General features: G+C 41.3%; 1 protein-coding gene across 1 annotated transcript in view; it reads left to right on the top strand.

The window, feature by feature from the left end:
- SEMA3C (semaphorin 3C) overlaps positions 1 to 14,608 on the top strand; it is a 167,151-nt gene that overhangs the window by 103,960 nt on the left and 48,583 nt on the right. The window contains exons 5-6 of the mRNA XM_048836494.2: positions 4,400 to 4,519; positions 10,244 to 10,334. Of these exons, the coding sequence (XP_048692451.1) occupies positions 4,400 to 4,519; positions 10,244 to 10,334 (211 nt within the window). The remainder of the gene's footprint in view (positions 1 to 4,399; positions 4,520 to 10,243; positions 10,335 to 14,608) is intronic.

Below are 14,608 nucleotides of genomic sequence, written 5' to 3'. Positions count from 1 at the left end.
AGAGAATACAAAATAGAGCAGTATATAATTGCATTTTAAGAGTTATGGGTTGGTTTAAGTTTGGGGATTTTTTTTAATATAGTGAGATCATCAGTCTTATTCAAGTCTCCAAATATATAGTGACCCTTTTTGCAGCAAGGATACATCACAGCATGGAAGGTGCTTTTGCCTTGAGAGCAATATACAAAATGTGTGCTCCATTTGAAAAAACCAAAAAAATAAAACAAACAAACCCCACAAATCTCTATTTTCCAAGGAGTTTCTTTTAAACTTGATTACTCAAGAGTGAGACTTTTATAGCATTTTTCCATAATGAAGCATCTCGGGATGCTTTACAGTATGATTAGCAATAAAGGCCACATTGCTAAATACAGCCTCTGTTTTTGCACCTGCAATTGATTGTCTCCACATTCCACTACAAGCCAAATCAAGTATTTAAAATATGGGAATCCTATCATTTGCACTCACATTTAATTCCATCTGCTTTTTTGTGTCTGTCATTCATTGCAGATCCAAAATTGCAGGTACAAAACTAAAGTCTTAGGTGAAGACACTTTAAATATGTGACCCTAACACTTGGTCCATCCTAAAGAGTTAATAAGAAATAAAAGTCTGTCCGAACATATGACTATGAAGTTAAAAAGCCAGCTTCTGCTTCCACTGAAAACAGGGGTGGGTCTGATCAAAAATTCATTGAAGTCAATTGGACTCTTTGCCATTGACTTGTTTTTGGAGTGCAGTTGAGCATTCTTGATTTTTTAAATAGTCAGGGCTGGATTTTCATCTCACTTGTATCTGTTTTACATTGGTATTATTCCACTGAATTTGTTGGAAATACTCTTCATTTACACCATTGATAGTGAGCTCAAAATCTAGTGGCTCCCCAAAAGCCAGTGCATAATAACTAATTGATTGACAATGCAAAAAGTTACATATGCAAATGCAAGCATACTTTACTTCAGGCAATGTCCAGAAAAGTGAGCAATCACTAATATTCAAAAATTAGTGTCCCTCTTGGTGAAGGTTTATATAGTACGTCCACAATTCAATAGGTATCAGCATAAATAGGATAGCACAAATACATTCTCTAGTCCCCATCAGAATCTTAGCCATTATATTCTGTTCCTGTTGAATACAAGTAATGTTAGCGGAAAATCAAAATTCCAATAGGTAGCACATTGTAATAACCATTATGGGAGGACGTGAATATCTGCGTTGGAATTATTATATCAGAGACATCCAGCAATTCTGGAAATATTTCTCAAGTATAAGAAATCTGCCTCTACTACTGAAGAGATATGGAAAGCCAAAATGAGGCTTAGCTTAAGCAGAATTCCCAATCTTTTTTCTAGAGGCCATGGCTATTTATCAAAATTTCCGAAGGTGGAAGAGAAATGATACCTTATCAGCTAAAGATGACAAAATCAATCAAGTGCAATTCTTGTCAAAGCAATTTCAGATTCCAAATAATTCACCCCGATTTCACGATTATTGACATTATTTGCAGTGGAAATACCTAGTAACACATGAGCTCATGACAAACTGATTATTTGCATTCCCAACCAAAGCTGTCTCTGTGCTATCATGTGACCTCAGACAAGTCAGCCGTTAAAGAAGAATAAGGTAACATAATAGCTAGAAAAGGCAAATAAGATACTAAAAAGATAAGTTTTGCTGAATCAAAGATCTTCAGGTTCCAATGTTATTTTTTTTAAAGGATTTAAGTTACAATGCCCTGTTTTAATGGGATGGGGATTGTAAGAGAATCACCCAGATTAGTCATTTATAAAATCATAGGGAGAGATCATTGGCACTACACTGGGGAATAATAAACATCAGAAAGAACAATTTCAGAACCGGCTCCCTGACCTCATTCTGTGAGGCAAAATTAAAATCTCAGAAAATCAGTATTGAGCCAGATTGTGTAACCGGCCTGTTAATCACCACACAGGAGAGATGAGGGCACAGTAAATGTTAAAACATGAGCTCACAATGCTGTCCTTAAAGGAATGTCAGATTCCTCTAGCTATCTCCATACCCTGGCTGCAGATATGGTGGAAAGAAGACACAATGATTACTGGAGGGGCTTTATCCTTGGTAACAGTAGAGAACAACCCTGTGTTACACTCAGGTACTATTCATCAAACCATAGTCTCCCTGTCTTACTCTCCAAGGAGCTTTTTTATAAGATTACCCAACACAGAATCCTTTATGTAGAGCTGTTCCTGTAAAGCCCCCATTGACAGGAACAAACATTGAAGCAGCATTCTGCCTTCCTGGCATGAAGTTATGTGGTGCGTATGAGCCAGTAGTGCGTCTTTGACTAGCTCCTCTCCTCCTCTTCACCCACAGCACAAGTAGACAACACTGAGATATTTCCTGTGCAGGACTGATTTTGACAGCACGACCACACAGCCAAGCAGCTCTTGAGGCGCAGCAGTGACTTATTAGATGTGGGGAAGCGGAAGGATGTAGGGACAGCTCTCAGCTTTAGGAAAATTGTCTATTTTGATAAGGCTCCCATAATAACTCATTTAATGCAATAACAGTTAAACCTTGCTATTTGCTGCACTGCATTTCTAATGGGGAAGCTTTTTTGTCCCACCAGCACAGAACTCCTGACAGTTATAGAACCACTTTTTGGGTGCCTTTATAAACAGGTGTCATAGCAGAGTTCCATTATATATTGAACTGAAAATGTGAATGTCTTCAAATATAAACAAAATGGGCAGCCTGTTGAGGAAGGATTAGCTCCCATGATTAGCACGGGAGTGATTGATAGCCTAGGTTCCAACCATGAACCCTTTATGCACACACAGATCTCAGTGACTTCAAGGAATGTTACCCGGTTGAATACGAGGGCAGAACTGGGCTATTGATAACTAAAAATATGGAAAAGAAACATCTGGGTACATGAGCTAATCTAAAGGGCAGCAGCAGCTGATCAGTGTAAAAAAAAAAGGGGGGGGATTGAAAGGAAAGGGATGCTAGCAGGAGAATGGGAGAGAATCATGGAATATCAGGGTTGGAAGAGACCTCAGGAGGTCATCTAGTCCAACCCCCTGCTCAAAGCAGAATGCAGAGCACCGCTCACCTTACGTGTATATTTGCTCTATGTATGCTGCTTTGAAATCGTTAAAGCAGGTTTTCAATATTGGGCAACATTTCACATCCATTGGGGATTTGCTCATGCTATGAGCTTCTCAGGCTCTTATTATTTTGGAGGGAAGTTGTCTAGACACGTAATAGGCGCTGTTTTTTTCCAACAGCTTCCACCTCTGAAATGGTGGTTTTTAACAGCAATAACTGGGAAAAGGCATGACCTCTTTACAGAGACTTCCTTGAGGGCACTGCAGATTAAGAGCAAAAGCCTGGTTTCCCTCAGGGGCTTGATTCTCCCTTTGCAGGGCATGGGTAACTCCTGTTGAAGTAAATGAGAATTAGTCCTGGCCTGTGGGGAGAGGATCAGGATCCCTTTGTGGATGGCCCTGATATGCTGTAGTTCTCTGAGCAAAAAGAGCGGGCTATAGAGAAGCTGAACATGGAGAATCATAGAATCATAGAATATCAGGGTTGGAAGGGACCTCAGGAGGTCATCTAGTCCAACCCCCTGCACAAAGCAGAACTGATCCCCAATTAAATCATCCAGCCAGGGCTTTGTCAAGCCTGACCTTAAAAACTTTTAAGGAAGGAGATTCCACCACCTCCCTAGGTAACGCATTCCAGTGTTTCACCACCCTCCTAGTGAAAAAGTTTTTCCTACTATCCATCCTAAATCTCCCCCACTGCAACTTGAGACCATTACTTCTTGTTCTGTCATCTGCTACCACTGAGAACAGTCTAGAGCCATCCTCTTTGGAACCCCCTTTCAGGTAGTTGAAAGCAGCTATCAAATCCCCCCTTATTCTTCTCTTCCGTAGACTAAACATCCCCAGTTCCCTCAGCCTCTCCAGAGTCCTTGGTTTCTGCATACTCCATGCTGGCCCATCCATGGCAATCCGGAGAACAGAACAGGCTGGAAGAAAGGGCACAGGCATGGCTTGTAGGTTTACGGCTATGTAGCCCTGCTGGCCAAAACTCCCCGTGGACGAGAAGTGAAGTAGCCATAGCTTTTCAGATGAGAACAAGAGTCCCTGCTCCAGCCCCCAACACTTGCACAAAGCCTGTTGACTGAAGCTTTTGGACAGGGGTCATGGATTTGGCTCTATCCAAGGAATGAAAAAGGGAGCAAGGGAGTTTATCCAAAATAATGAGACTAATTGCAACAGAAAGTATTGTAATAAAGAAGTTGACAAGGACAGCATTAAAATTATCAGCTGTTCCTATTCCTTTGTGTTTCCCAACATTCAATACATTTTGTCTGCATGCATATTTATTAAGTCTTTTTCTTTCCCTACAGCATGGCTGTGGAAATTATGTACGCGTGATACAGACCTTCAATCGCACCCATTTGTACGTCTGTGGGAGTGGAGCATTCAGCCCAGTATGTACATACCTCAACAGAGGGCGCAGGTCTGAGGTAAGTGTTTTCATTCATTGTTCCCATGCTCTCTGTGGTGGATACTTTTAGTGCTGGACAAATACACTTATCCAACAAGGATGAGTTTCGAAACTGGGCTTGGAGATCTCATGAGGTTACTTTGTCCAGTCAGGCTACAAATAGCACAAGAACAGCCATTCTCCTGGTTTTCTGACACTTCTGTTTCCAGTCCCAGCTGCTACCAGAGAGCATGACATGCATGAAAGTAGAAAATGGTTTGATAGTATTAGCCTCAGGAAAAGCTCACTTCAGACTTTGGGGTAAGGTTTGGCTAGTTCTCATTTTATCTGAACTGGTTCATTCATTCCTAATTTGTCATCCAAAACTGGGAGAAATCTTTGGAAATAAATAGCAGTAGAAGAAAACTCAGTAAGGTCCCTCACTTATTCCCCATCCTGCAAGGCATTTATCCATGGGAGTAGTATTGTTAAGTTCAATAGGACTACTCCTGTGGGCCACATACTCACCAGGGTAAGTGTTTGCAGGATGGGGACCTACAATCCTGAACCTGCAATCTCTATTCGGGTAGAGCTCCCACTGAAACCTCATTGACAAGAAAAGTTGTGCCTGAATAGATGCTGCAAGGTTGGTCATCGATTAACATATCAGGGTGAGATCCTCAGCTGGTGTAAATCTGCTTATTTCCATGATGGCTCCAATTGAGGTATCCTGATTTAATTCCTAAGAACCACAGAAACAACTTAGTTTACATATGGTAACAGAGAATTCAAGAATTAAAGGGTTAAGTATCACAGTAACTTTCTAAAGTCTTCTTGTGACAAGTCTAATTGTCCTGTAAAGTTTACCACCCATCTACCATTTAAAAAAGATTCCCCTCCACACACCTGTTTTTTGTTTTTTGTTTTCCCTTCCAGGCAGCATAATTTGTGCTAAGTACTACTTGTCCTCCTACATTTTAAATCATAAACCATTTTCTCCTTCCCGCATACTGCACTGTCATGGAATAATAGCTAGCCAAAGTGCTTCTTGTAAAGAGCAGCCTCTTAGTACGTTACCTGAGTTAGTTTGCCTGCTTTCAATTTGATTGTATTGGTTAAACATGTAAAAGCCCAGGAGTTTCATAAATGCATTTTCCAGACTTCATGATTTGAAAATGAAATGTTTGTTTCTGTACAAATGTCGTAAGCAATACATGGAGTCGGGAAAGGAAAAAAGAAAGTTCTTATCTGAGTCCTGGCACTGTGGTAGAGTTTGGGTCAGACTGACTCTTACAGGCACAGAAAGAAGCGGTATGTTTTCACGCACATGGAGAAACAGCTGTGCTGCAGGGGAAGGGCAGGCAGTGCTAGCGTTGAGTTCTGCCACGGGAAGGCAGCTGTAAATGTCTGCTTCTGCTTCTGTAGAAGTCCATGTGGGTTTGGCCACTGATTTCAAAGGGAGGGGACTGGGTTCGAAATTCTCAACCCTCAAACACAAACTGCTTGGAGGGGCTACAGATCAGTGCATCTCCTGGCAGGCCTTGCCCCATCCTTCCATGAAATGGTCCCCAGTAATTTGGGGGAGCATTGGCTGGCTCCAGGCCCCCAAGTAGACTGTGCAGACTGAATCGCTGTACTTCCACTTCTAGAAAACGGTCTGCCATTGGGGCTTAGGAGCCTGGGTTCAACAGCACAGAACCCCTGGAATGAATCTCTGGAATGAATGGATCTCTCTACCATAGAAATCTACTCTTCTCCTCTCAAATAATTAGGAACTGTCAGTCGTTCCATCCTGGTGACATTAATTCTAATTTAATTTAATCAGGAAATTAATTTTAAAATTGAAAGTGATCCCATCTGTAGAATAATCAATATGATATCTTTTAAAACGTATGTAGCAGTTATACCATGCACTACAGAAATATTGAATCTGATTTCTTTGTTGTCAGAAAAGTGATTTCACTTTAAATAACATGAGGCTTCAAGATGATGCAAGATGTTAAAATTCTGAAGTTAAAAATAAAGACACGTCTTGGAGAGTAGAGTTGGCTTCACTTAGCTTGTCTCTGTAGCTACATGCCTAGGAACAATTGATTAAATAAACTGCTATCTCAGACGTCTGGAGTCTGTCAGACACTTGACTAGGCATTGCACTCTCATTGCTGGTACTTCACAGGCCAACAATAGCAAAGCACTTTAAAGAGTACAGATTTAAATTCAAGTATTTCCTTCTGTACCTATTGCAAATGCGTAATTAGGAGAGCTGAGTGAAAAATTATGTCGTGCTGATGGGACTATTGAGAAGTTGTGTTTCCTTTGCTTTTGCAAAAACCATGATTTCACATTGAATTTGTCACTGTTTTCTACAAACAAATGGTTGTTTTTGCAGGTGTAAAATTGCTATTTTAAACAGGCATATCTATTTCTGCTGCAAACACTCCCTGGAAACCATAAAACACCACCCAGCATGACAGCACCATAGACTGGCACTCATGGGAGCCAGGTCTCAGGTTTTGGTTAATACATGATTGCAATAAAAGGGCATCGTGTTCCCAGCTAGAGAGCCCTCACTAGGGAGGCAGGATTTGGCCATCTCTGGTTAAATTGTATTTCCCTGACACAGTTTATGAAAACATTCTTTGCTTCCCTTTCTCATTCTGTGCCTTGATACACTGGCCAAAGGAAAATGTTCTTTGCAGAGCTGAATGCTACTCTTGCCATCATAAAATGTAGACTTGTGTTAAACTCTCCCTGCAAGAACAGGTGAGGAAAAGGCTAATCATTTGCAGAATGTGATTACTGTGAACTTAACCATGTGTTATTCTAATATCAGAGTGGGTGCAAGTAGAAGCAAATGTTATGGCTGTGTGGATTTATGATGGGCTAAGAAAAAATAACTTAACACATTTGCAAAATATACGTGGTCTTGGGGCTCCTGGCAAATTGCCAGTGCAACAGTTGGGCATTTTGGAATAGTGTACAATAAGTATAAAATAGTAATATACATTAGTATCAAACTACATATTCATTAAGAAAACAGAGAACATAGATTTATAGTTAGGTTCGACACTTTGTTTAGAAGATCTGTCTAATGACTATAGTGATGGGATACATAGATAAGATTCCACAGCATTAGATTAGATAGATAGATAGATAGATAGATAGATAAGTAAGTAATGGAATTTGGGAACTTGCAGCTTTTAGTGAACATTTAAAAATCTGTCTCAAGTTAGTAGAGACCAAATTTAATACCCTCAGATGGTTGTTTAATGGCCTGTGTGGCATCTAGGTTCCATCGTGCTTGGTCTTATTAGGGAAGGAGTAAGTAATGAGTTGGTGCTCTTGTCAAGCTGTCTTACAGTGGCTCCAGAGTGTGAGAACCAACCGCAGGGCAGACTGTTAAGAAGCAGGGTATCAACCCCATATTGCATGTGAGTTCTATACTTAGATTTTGCCAACATATTATCAAGTGGGAACTCATCAGGCACTATCTTAGCTTGAACATGGAGTCACAGATAGTCCCCTTGGGTACTCTGATCTATCTTGCCACTCAGATAAGCTTACCTTTGGGATAGACAGTCCCTTACACCAAAGATCACAGCAATATTCTGGTTACTCCCAGTCCCAAAGGACCAGTCACTTATCCTAGGTCAATTGCACCTTAGATATCACACCAAAGACAACACTGGTAACCCATCCTATAATAAACTATCTAAAGATTTATTAACTAGGAAAATGAAATAAAAAGTTATTTACAAGGTTAAAGCAGGTAAACACATACACACACAAATGAGTTCCCATCTTAAGTTTCAGAGGGCAAATAGACGCTTCTATGGCTAACCCAGGCAAAGCACTGGGGATCTTTTGTGTATGCTTAATAATCCTTGCCCCTCAGAGTTCAAGCAGCATAAAAAATGCAATTTTTCCTCCTTAGGGCTTTTTATCCCTTTACCACTTCTCTTTGAGTTGCAAATTCAGCCACTGGGAGGAATTAGTTGCATGTCTCCTCTTCCTAGCAGTGGGGGAGCAATCAACAAAGTCTTTTCTCCTCTGATGTTCCACAATGGTTTGTCTGGTGTCTATGGGCCTTCTTTCGTTGGGCAACTGCTGTGCTGCTTCCTCCCTCCCCAGGCTGTAGGAGCCACTGCCTCCTTGGTGTTGCATGTTTCCGCGAGAGGCATCCCGAGAAATCTGGATGGTCGTGGGGGCAGGGGTGTGACATGAACCTTTCAAGTGTGTGTGTTTAATGTGCCCCTCCAAAAGTAGTCACATTTAAATTCCTGCTCACGCCCCTGCAGAGAAAACACTTGAATGTTACCTTATAACATGGGATACAGATGGTATAAGTCAGATTACGGAATGCTTGTAAATTGCTGCCTGCGTTAAAGTTTGAACACCAAGGTACATTTTTATAACTCTAATACATATTTAACCGTACTCGCACACAGGTGAGCCAGACTGGTTCCAGCTCTGTCTTTGTCAGTGTTCAGCTGAGACCTGGGGGCCTTGGCATGAGCTGGCACCTGGTCTGCCAGCATCTCATAACTCATTCCAGTTTCTTCTGGATTGACATCCACATCACAAAAACTTCATTCTGATTGGCTTTCTTGTGAATACTTGTGAATTACCTGTTCCTGGTTGAGACAGAAATAGCCTAAAATCCTTTCTTATCCTTGCAATTCTTTTTCTGGTACTGGCTGGACTCAGTAAATTAAGAGGGACACCAAGATGGGGTGGGAAAGCCAGTTAATCAAAGATGGCTTCTGTTCAAGGAACAGGTAAAAGTCCAGATTGCTTCTTCTTAACCTAAACACCTCACCCATTTTTGAATTGTAGTGTTGTGCATGACCTATACCATCTAAACAAGATTGCTGTCTTCTAACAGCAGTAAGAGAGCTAGTCCTACACTTGCTTTTGTTATCTGTAAGGCACCTACCACCATAGTGTCTGAGCAATGAGTGTAATCCAAGAGACAATGCTCTGAAGAAAATGAGTGTGCTTTAGGAATTATTTTGGAAGCGAGGTAAGGAGACATACCCAGATTTTTAAAGCTGTTTAGGTGTCATTGCACTCAGTGTTGCAATGCCTAACTGATTTAGGAGCCTACATGTCATTTTCAAAAGAGATTTAGTCACGTAGAAGTCTAAATGCCATTGACTGTTGATGGCATTTAGATTCCTAAATGCCTAAATCCCATTTGAAAATGAGATTTAGACTTCTAAATCAGTTAGGCGTTGCGACACTGAGCACAGCAACATCTGAATACCCATAAAAATCTAGGCCCTTTTGATTTAGAATATGACAAGCTGACAGTTGAAAAGAGAGGCTTGCATTCTCGTGTATTATTACTAGAGTAGTTTATTGCAAGTGCTTTATGCTAGGCCCCTGATATAAATACCACAATGAATTCATCAGGTAATTCATAGGTAATTTCAAGACTATAGAAAAAATGTCTGCAGATGTTATTGCCAACATATAAGCTAGGTGGACCACAGACAGAGCAGCTCAGCTAAACTCGGAGGATACTTCCTACATTTGAGAGTGAATTGCATTTGTAATTACAGTGAAAATAATTGGGTACAAGTGAGAAGATAATGAAAACTCAGCATGAGACAGTTTTATTGTAAGTAGTAAAGCAAAAATCCACACCAGTGCTGACTATTCTTATTGTGGAGAACAACAAAGGAAAAAAAGGCCTCTCTGACCTTATTTTCATTTCTAAGGTTTCTAAATATCAGCAGTGACATGCATGTCTATATTGCAGGAGCAAGTCTTCATGATCGACTCCAAGTGTGAATCGGGGAAGGGGCGCTGTTCTTTCAACCCTAATGTGAACACAGTATCTGTTATGATCAGTAAGTAAAATAACCAAGGATCCTGGAGGCTTAAATCATTTTATTACTGAGCAGAGTGTGAAATGATAGGGTGTCATAAACAAATGGAGCACAGGGCACACCCTGTGAAAAGGAAACCATTGTGTTCATACTGCTTGTCAGGCATCTCCTGAAGGCCTGCCTGGAGCTCAGCATGGATGTGTGAAGGAAATGCAGAAGGAAGCAGCAACGAGGGAGGGAGGAATAGAGAGCAAGAGATTGTCCCCTTTTCATCTTTCACATTTTCCCAGGGTTAGCTTCAGCTTTTAAATATCTTAACCATTTTTTTATGTTTAAAAACTTTTTGACTTCATTCATCATAGCCAGTTCTTGCTTCTCATTGTCATGTAGTTAGGGAAGCAAAGCCTGCTGGAGTCTTTCGAGTTATTCTGCATTTCATATTTCTTGTCTCTGCTATTGAGGCCACCAGCTACTGCCAGGCTCTTCACTCTGCAGCTGGCTTTTTTTACTTACCCCTTCACGCCTACTGTATCATTGACTATAAATTTAGCAATTCACTTCCATATGAAAGGGCAGAGAGTGTGACAGCTGGTTCCCTTGACATCTCACTGTAGGTTGTCTGGCAGAGTGTTCAGTGAGAGTGAAACCTTGGCACACAGGGCCAGCACAATGCCTGTGCCCCACTTCAGTCCCACCTAAGCTCTTTGTTGAGATTTAAGTGGGGCATAGGCCTGGTGTAGTCTTTTGCACAGGGGTGAATTTCACCTTGAAAGAGAATGAAAGGAGAGCTCACAAATTCCACTTGGAGAAATCAACATATCCTCATTTCAACATGCCTGATTTCCAATGGTCTGTGGGCTGAAAAAAATGCCAGCACATTAAGGGCCAGATTTTCCCTTTGCCTTGCACCTGTGCAAAGTGGGTGTAAAACACTACAGGCCTAATTCTGGTTTACACTAAGACCATTTTACACTCTGGTGGCAGTATAAAGAGCCTTCAAGTGGATGGAAATGTAATATGGCCTTAATGCAAAAGGAGAATCAGGCCCTATCACTTTGATTTAGCAGCGTTTTATCCTCACTTGCACTGGCTTTGCATTGGTGAAAAAGATCACAGCAGGCACAGGGAAAGGGGTAATCAGACCCTCAGATCTCCCAGATTGCAGCAAGATATGCGTTAGCCATAACTCTGGGTTAGTCAGTCCATAATGAACTCCTCACTGGGCTTTCACAGCAAGGAATGAAAAGAATTTACTTTGGAATGGCAGGGCTTAGATGATTAATTTAACCGTTGCCCTGAATTCATTAAACATGCTCAATTGGTTGTTTTGTTTGCCCTCTGCCTATTCACAGCCTGCAGTACATTCTGAGGACTATGCTAGCAGCCAGGCTGGAGCAGCAGCTGCCTGCAGCACAGACAATGCTACAACCCCTTGAGCCACATGTGCTCTTGAATGTGCAGTGTAGACATACCCTTTGCCGTTTAGATTTGCAGCGTGTTCAGAGACTACTTATTCCAAAGCCTCGCATGTTGAATCTGTATCTAATCCCTGATCTCTGAGGGCCCATCTGTGCCGACCCGCAGTTTTGACTGCAGGGGTGTGAATAACAATGCACACCAAAGTGCTATGTTGAAACTCCCCTGTGTGGAGCTATGGGTGTGAACTAATAGGTTGCTAGTTGGTATTAACGTAGGACTACATAAATGTGAATTGGGAATCTTTGAGTTGGTGCCTGCAGAATCCACATGGGGGAGTTACAGGACAGCACTTTGGTGTGCACTGCTATTCACACCTAGGGTAGACATAGCCTAAATTAGCAGCCCAAACATAGTGTGTTTTTAGCCAAGGGAAAGAGCAGGACTTGCACAGATTTCTCAAACTTATTTAGGATTTTCTTAAACAAAGGGAAGAATTCTGTTGACCTCTGTGTACAGTATGTTGAGTTTCATAGCAAGTGCACACAATATAGCAAGACATTTAGCCCTGGGTTTTCACGGTAGTACCATGTGGTGTCTTAGCCATTCAGCTCCCATTGAAGTCAATGAGAGGTACCACAGTTGAAGTTCCAGGCATTCACCTGAAAGAGTAGGGCTCCAGGGACAGGTCCGTGGTTCTCTCCTCAAAACTCTATCAAAGACAAGGAACTGAACAGAATTATCTCTGCATCTTACCTGCAAAAATATAAAGTTCCAAGGCCGTCTGGCATGGTAGTGAGCAGAGATGCAAGCAGAAGGGGATTCCAGTCTGCATGGAAGAAGGGAAAGTGTCACTTCTCTAGCATGATACTCTGCCTCTTTAAATGATTGGCTGCATTCCATCTTACCTCATCAATGATCTGTGTGCAGCATGTAAAGTCAGTTATAGCCTAGTCCACTCATAAACACCAATTATGATTTTCACATTCTTAAATGAGTTACTGCCATCAAAGAATAGAGACTTTCTTTTTTTTTCATCCTGAGGTTTATGCATGTCCATTAAAGTCTTCTTTTCTAAGATACTGTACACACAGTAGGACAAAGGCTTGTCTCCTCTGGACACATGGGAGTTTTCTTCATTTTAGTAGAAGTTACTTTATTTGCTTTAATCTCCCAGTTACGTGACTGAGCAGGCCCCCGATATCTAGTTAATCTGCAAAGCAGTATTTCTCCCTGAACTTTGAATTATTTGGGTTCCACAATGCACAGTGCTCACACTTTAAAAAAGTTTCTTCTTTTTTAAAAGATTCAACCAATTGGAGAACTATACTACTACTAAGGGAGGAGTAGAGAGCCCGAGTAACTAGGAAGCCAAAAACAGAGCTGGGAATTGAACCCAGAGCTCCTGAGGCCTAGATAAGTGCCTTAATCACAAGACCTTCTTTCCTCCCTGTTCTTGCACTGAGCAATGCCGCTGGAACGAGTAAAGTGTAATAACATAAATGTTTTATCGTGTGGTCCCTGTTTCTTGTTGATTTCTGGCATTGCCTTCCACCTATGCAACACAGAACACAAGCTTGAAATACAACAGGAAAAGTGAAAAGTGAACATAGAGGAAAACACCACATGACAAACAAATTAGAAGGTAGGAGAAATTCACCAGTCTACAAAAACGCTTTAGAAGCAAAGCTATGAAAAATGTATCTTTGGGTAGGCAAGGCATAATTAACATGCACGCCCCCTTTCTTTCCGCAACCAATGCTCCTAGGTATTTACAAGAGCAGACATACATCAATTCAGTAATTCCCCCAGTAACAAAGAGAAACAGTGTGAAATGGTTACCCTGCAAAGACAAACTGTTGTGCGGAATTTAAGCATTAAACCAAAAGGAAGTGGAGCTGACAGATATCATTTGATACCTGATTAGACTAGTAGGCTCTAGGAATGCTTAAGACATAACTAATAAAGCTGGTATGCAATAGGATTAAGAATTCCATAGCCCCATTCCAGCCTTTCTGTTTTTTTTCCAGGAATGAACATGAGAGCTCTGTGAGAGCCATAGGCATGATCCATTGCAGCCAATCTATTTAGCAACAGGAATAAGACACCAGGTGGTTCTGGGGGCAATCACGTTGACGTAGAAAGATTCATAATAAGCCGCTATTGATCTGACAGCACTATATATAGATATAAATAGTGGAACAAACCACATTGTGTAAATTCCTCTCTACTCTACTTGTTGCTACCCCTGCGCAATGGATTCCCTCATACATTGAACCCCAGCTAAGGGAAAGACATGTAGGTGACACAATGCCTGCACTACCTACTGCCTAGTCAGTAGGGATCTGGTTCAAGCAATGGGGAAAAAAAAAACAAACCCTCCAGAGTTTTCATCTCTCAAAGGTGAACTGGTATTTCTTACTGCAGAACAAACAAAACATTAAAGAAAGCCTCAACTGCTTCAGTATTTGTGGCTCCTGCCAGCTTGACCACACACACTCATGGCAGCCCAGGCATTTGGGTGAAAACATCAAAGGACCTAGCTGTCTGGGAGTTCGTTCAGCCACTGCTCCCAGCATGAAAGTTAAAAATTATGTTAGCTACTGCGTTGTACTCTGGGGTTGCCTTGCCATTAGCCAGTGGAAATACAGATAGACATATGGGCTGAATTTTCAGAATCCTGCGCAGGGAATTTAGGTGCCTAATCCTATTAAAGTAAACAAAAGTTGCATGTCTAATTTCCTTCACACCACATTGAAATTTACTCTGAATCTAGTATATAATGTGGATATTTGTTGCTTCCCATTACACTGAGCCAGGTTCATAGCATCCTTATCCAGTTTCTGCAATGCAGAATCATGCTTGAGTCCAAAGTCAGC

This window comes from Caretta caretta, chromosome 1, assembly GCF_965140235.1.
Source record: "Caretta caretta isolate rCarCar2 chromosome 1, rCarCar1.hap1, whole genome shotgun sequence".
In the NCBI taxonomy this organism is placed as follows: Eukaryota; Metazoa; Chordata; order Testudines; family Cheloniidae; genus Caretta; species Caretta caretta.
The sequence above is the reverse complement of the archived record's forward strand: the minus strand, read 5'-3'. Positions and strand labels throughout refer to the sequence as shown.